Genomic DNA, 6171 nt, shown 5'->3' on the forward strand with positions numbered 1-6171 from the left:
TGAATTGAAGGAGAAGAATTCCAAGCTGGCCTCCATTTCTGCAGACTTGAAGGCCCTCCAGGAGTCTCATACGGCTCTACAAAAAGACCTGGAGGTTGTCCAAGCAGACCTCGCAGCCAGCGCCGACCGGGAGAAAGTTTTCAAGGCTCAGCAGGATCGAGACCAGGCCACCATTAAAGCCCTTCAAGCAGATCTCCACAAGGCACAAACGGAGGCTTCCATCCTGAAGAAAGAGAAGGCACTGGCCCTGGCCTCTACAGAGGAAGTGCGAGTGGAGCTGGTGAAGTACAAATCAGGCGAAGGAGAGCGTCTCGAAGCTTACAGCTCTCTTATATTAAGTCTCCCTTGTTCCAGAAGAAGATAGGGGACTTCGCCAATCAGATGGTCTGTTACGGGGGTGTGGGCACAGTGCGCCAACTGTTTGAGAAAAAACTTCTTCGCTCCGCCCCCCCTGCTGACTTCCTGGACAGGGAGCGCCTGCTAGATGAAGTCCCTGATGAAGCCTTCCCGTCCTTCGCCTCGGATACCGACTTCTTGACACTTTCGGCTCCTCTCCCCGACGATGCGATTCCTCCAGGCCCTCAGCCTTGACATGATGTGATCCTCTGTGTAATTTTGAAGTTTGACAAACCTACCTGTGTACATACAGATGTTGAAACCTAGCGCACCCATCGATCTGTTTTCCAGAACTACTTGTTCTTCGCCCTAGTATCGATTTGTTTCTCGACTTGGGATTTATATATTTCCCGACCTGGGATTAATTTTGAACTTGGAGACATTTCGACCAGGGTCCTTGGAACTTTGCCATTCGTGCCCCGAGCTAGTTCTTGATCTGACTTCATCCCTTACTGAAACTGATTCCCGAGCTAGGTTTATCCTTTAACGAGAATAATTCCTGAGCTAGATTCATCCCTTAATAGAAATGACTCCCGAGCTAGATTCATCGCTTAACAAAACTGAATATATTTCCCCACGGAGCTCGTACCGCTTTGCCATGTGTAACACCGTTTCCCGAGGTAGCTCTTGATGACCCTCGTACATTGGGCCATATACAGTCGCCTTGATTTCTGTGGGGATCCGACGACTTCTGTTATTTCACTATTCTGAACCACTTTTACTATGGGTCGTTGGATGGCAGTTTGATTCTTTTGCCCTCATGAATCGTCGCTATAAATTGGTCACCGCCGCCATTCTGTGGAGCTTTTTCCTCGACGCTTCCTTCATTATCGCTCTCTGCTCTTTCTGCTTCCATGCGTCCTTGTACCTTCTGCTCTTGGCTTCCTCCTTTTGTTCTTGACTTCCACTTAAGCTTTCCCCATGGTCTTCCCCAACATCATTTGCCCCCTGGAGTCTCCACTTTTGATGGCATGGATCTGGATGGTCTGCGCTTTACCTTTGAAATCTCCAGGGATATGCATATTATCATCCCTGCGACGATGCACAAAGTCTCTGCTCCTCCGGCCTGTTCCACTACTTCTTCACCCCTTGCCAGCACAGCGAAGGCTTATTTCATTTTCAAGCCCGCAATAGGACCACTTTCTTCTGCCCTATTTCTTCCTTTGATCCATTGTGGAAGGATAAGTACTTCTTCCTTCAATTTCCTTTCGTTGTAGAATGGCCTACCGGCTGGCAACGCATCCTCCCCTCTGTACCTTATGTGGGGGACTTCAGCACTGACCCCCTATTTACGGACACTTTGGCTCGACTGAGGGGCTGGCGGCTAGATTTGACAAGGTTGCTATCTGAGGATATGTTGGCCTTCTTCCGACTGAGTCGTATTTCCGCAACTGAGCTGCCTCATTCCCCGTGTAAGTTTCTTTGCCCTTGAATTGTTTCGTTCATTTGGTGTGATGTCTATAATTCTGACTTTTTAATGCAGTTAACACCTTGCTCTGCGCGTCAGAAGTCCAGCCTCTCTCTCTGAGCGAACAAGAGATAATGCATAGGAGTAGGATGATACTGGACAGGAGACTCCTTCCCCATGCTGCCCCTGCTAGACTGGGAGCTACTCCCACAGTCCTTCCCCGATCAGCTTCTCAACCTTCCGTCCGCCCGACCACCCGACCTCCTTCAGGGTGGGACGACATTCCTTCTGCCAGCTCTTCTTTTCGAGCGGCTTCTCAGGCAGCCCAGCAGGTACGCTTTGTCTATTCGGCCAGAGCTACTCCCCCCTCACCTCATCTATCCCGATCACCCCCCGAAGACTCAGACTCAGACAACCAGCCTTTGAGATTCCGCAGAAGGCGTCTTCAATCAGAACCAGACCAGGGTGCTGGAAGCGCTAGTCATTCCTCTACTGGAGGTGATAGCCACCCATCTGCTGGTCCGCCTCCCCGATCCCCCATTTTTCCTGCATCGACCCCTGGTCCTACAACTACTGCATATCCTCCCACTACATGCACCCCGGAACAGGTTGTATCTCCTTCTTTTGAGCATGTCCATACTCCTTCCCAAGTACCCAATGACATGGAAGGTCCTTCGGCTATGCCTCCACCCAGTGAATCAAGACCGGGGCCATCTCCCTCGGCCCCTTCGCATCCTCCTGAACTGTCAGCCCCATCTCAGCAACCACCTGGCCCTTGTTATCGCCATTATTATTCCACTACCCCCTCTGACTCAGGGTTGCTGCACCAACAGGATGCCCCCACCAGCTACCTTTTCATGAGAGGGCAACTGGCTACTTGTTGGGATGAAAGTGTCGAACAAATGGAGAACTTATCTGTACCCAACCAGATAGAGAGATTCTCAGAGTTGTATGTTCAGGTGTGTTTCACTTACTCATTCGGTAAAACTTCTTTTACTCTTCTTAACCGCTTTAGCTTTATGGCTCAGGCTCATGCCGAATCTTTGGTGATAAATAGAACACTCTAATTTAGCTGTCATCGTAATAAGGTGCTGGCTGATAGGGTATTCGAGCTGGAGCTGCAATTGAATGACCCCGTAGCAGCCAACCGTGCTCAAAGAGCCGAAATAGAGGCTTTGAAGAGGATGAATGCTCAGCACTAACAAGCTCTACGGAAGAATAACCAAGAACACCAAACCCTTCGTGAAGAAAAGAGTCAAACCGAGGGTATTTATAAACAGACTGCAAATCAGCTGACCCGAGAGCTGAAAGCCAAAGAAGCCCTCTTGCAAGAACAGAGCAAAACTATGGACTCTCAAGCTGCCGAGCTGCTTGCCTTGAAGACCGAATTATCCCAGGCCCGCTCTGGCCTCTCTAGAGTTACTTCAGCCCTGGAGATATATAGAGCAGGCGAGGGCGAGCGCTGCAAACAAAGTCGGGAGGTCTATCTCCATTCTCCAGAATTCGGTATTCAAGTAGGAGACCGTTTCATAGTCGCTGTATCCTCTGGGGTGGTCGGGGCTATGAAGCAATTGTATGAGCAAGGATATCTCAAGTCTGTCCCTCCCGCAGACTTTTTAGATCGTCATCGCATCTTGGACGAGATGTCTGATGAAGTCTTCTTCGCTTTCAAATAGTCTGTATCTGTGCCTTGTGTCTTGTGTAAGTGCAACCACTCTTTGATAATGAATGTTGCATTTTGCTTTTGATCATCTGCTTTTTTAATGATCTACTCGATGATTTACAAAAGGTGTAACAACCCTGACCGGGCAAACAATTTTACCGGCTAATTAATGCACTCCCGACCTGATGAACATGTTTCCGACCTACCCTACTCTTTCTTAGCCCCGTCCTTATAGGAACCATATCTTGCCAACCAAAGCAGTGTCTAGATGCGATAAGGCCGAAGGTAGTTAGCGCTCCAGAGCCGCTCTAGATTCCTACCTCGATCATCCTGCAAGTAGTATGCACCTAATGCTAATTTTTTGATAACTGTGTAGGGTCCATCCCATTGAGGTGCTAGCTTAGTCACATCTCCCATGGGTTTCACTCGCTTCCAGACCAGGTCTCCCTCTCCGAAGAAGCGAGGGACCATGTTTCTGTCATAATTTTGCCGCATCCTTTGTCGATAAGCAAATAGTCGGGCTGCTGTTTGTTCGCGAGTTTCGGTAATGAGGTCCAGCTCTGTCAATCGCCGCTCAGCATTTTCTTCGTCATATAGAATTTTTCTGGTTGAGGGCACCCCGATCTCCACGGGTACTACTGCTTCACTGTCGTAGACCAGGAGGAATGGAGTGAGCCCTGTGCTTTCCCTGGGTGTCGTACGGTAGGTCCAGAGAACACTTTGTAGCTCATCTACCCAATCTCCTCCGGCATGATCCATCTTTACTTAAAGTCCTCTTACAATTTCTTGATTGATCACCTTGGTCTGCCCATTACTTTGCGAGTAGGCTACAGAGGTGAAGGCCTGTATGATACCGAATCCATGACACCAGGCCTCGATCTTCCGACCCTGAAACTGCCTCCTGTTATCTGATACCAACTTGTGAGGTATGTCGAATCTGCACAAAATATTCTTCCATAAAAATTGAATAACTGCTCCTTCGATAATCCTGGCCAGAGCTTCGGCTTCCACCCACTTGGAGAAGTAATCCATGGCTACCAACAAGAATCGCCTTTGATCGATTGCCATAGGAAAAGGTCCTACAATATCCATACCCCACTGATCGAAGGGGCAAGAAAGTATAGACGTTTTTAATGCAGAGGTAGGCATATGCGTCAGATTCTGATGTTTCTGACAGGACAGGCAAGTGTTCCCAAGTTGTTGTGCATCCTTTTGTAGAGTGGGTCAGAAATATCCGGCCAGCAACACTTTTCGAGCTAGCGTTCGGCCTCCGGCATGGCTGTCACAACATCCTAAATGCATCTCTCGCAAGACATGGTCTGCCTCCTCTACGCTTATACATTTGAGTAAAGGCCTAGAGAATATCCACTTGTATAGTTGATCCCCCACCATGGTGTATGCATGGATCTTTTTCTTGACCAGTCGCGCTTGTTCCAGGTCTGTTGGCAAGGTACCCTGTTGAAGATAGCTAATCATAGGCACCCGCCAGTCAATAATCCCGTCCATGTTATTTTGCAGATCTATCTGGGCTATTAAGAAGGTCTGAGCTGTTGGACTGTCCAACACCCATGTGGTCAGGGAGCTGGCCATCTTGGCTAACTCATCAGCTCTACCGTTTTCAGATCTAGGGATCTTGCTCACAATGACCTCCTTGAAGTCTTGCTTCATTCTCCCATAGGCCTCCTGATATATTTGTAACTTGTCGCTATTAATCCCAAAGTTGTCAGTTACTTGTTGAGTTACTAATTGGGAGTCCGAATAAATGATTACTCGAGCGGCTCCCATGTGCCTAGCTGCTTGCAGACGTCCCAACAAAGCTTCATATTCTGCCTCATTGTTGGTAGCTCTGAAGTTTAGTCGCACAGCCAATTGCAAGATGTCTTCTTGAGGAGATATCAGAAGATTTTCGATACCACTCCCCTGACGTGTAGCTGACTCATCTACATATACTTTCCAGGTCTCCTCCGAGTTAGTCGGCTTGCACCTTAATAAGCGGTTCAAGGTTGATAGGCGATATTATATTCTTTGCACCACTAGGTCATGTTTGACCAATTTGACTAAGCTTGGTTGAGTTAAGCGGGAATTGAGTTTTGATGTTTCAAGAATTCTTAGACACTTTGTGAAGAGACTCTGACAAGTCAAGGTTTAGGCAATGGGAAAGTCCTAACTGGAGGTTAGGAAGTCAAGGAGAAGTTGATACTTGACTGGCAAAGTCTAATTGGAGATTAGGCAAGGTAAGTCCAACAAGAAGGTTGGCAAGAGTGAAAATCCAGACTTGGTGGTGAAAGTTCGATAAGTGAGATCAAGCAATTGGAAAGTCCTAGTATAGCTAGGCAAAGTCCAAGTGTGATCATGGCAAAGGAAAGTCCAAGAAAGTCCAAGTGTGATCTTGCAAAGGTTGTAAGTCCAACCATGTGGTCTTGGCAGGTAAGTCCTAGTGTGACTTGGCGAGGAGGCACACAACTAGGATGGCGATGGAAGCTCTAGAGGCAAGGCGTGAAGGATGGGGAGATATCAGAAGCTGGTTCGAGGTTGGTCGGGAGTAGCCAAATCAGCAAACCCAATAGGCCAGGAGTTGGGTTTGGGAGCTGGTTTGAGCGATCTTATCGATAATCGCGGGTCGAGGTTGATCAAATCGATCATTGATCGATTCTCCCAATCGATCGCCCAGAGTTCTTTGCGAGCTTCATCTGATTTTTAAATG

The 6171-nt window shown here is 48.1% G+C and overlaps 1 protein-coding gene across 1 annotated transcript; it reads right to left on the reverse strand.

The window, feature by feature from the left end:
- Window positions 1-3731: 3731 nt before the first annotated feature.
- Window positions 3732-4226, reverse strand: LOC122043573. The gene has a single exon (XM_042604191.1). The coding sequence runs from the start codon at window positions 4224-4226 to the stop codon at window positions 3732-3734; it is 495 nt and encodes a 164-aa protein (XP_042460125.1).
- Between the last annotated feature and the right edge of the window lie 1945 nt (window positions 4227-6171).

The sequence above is a fragment of the Zingiber officinale genome, chromosome 2A, assembly GCF_018446385.1.
Source record: "Zingiber officinale cultivar Zhangliang chromosome 2A, Zo_v1.1, whole genome shotgun sequence".
NCBI classification, from domain to species: Eukaryota; Viridiplantae; Streptophyta; class Magnoliopsida; order Zingiberales; family Zingiberaceae; genus Zingiber; species Zingiber officinale.

Coding starts and splice junctions, on each gene's coding strand:
- LOC122043573 (XM_042604191.1), bottom strand. CDS start 4,226: ATGGATCATGCCGGAGGAGATTGGGTAGATGAGCTACAAAGTGTTCTC.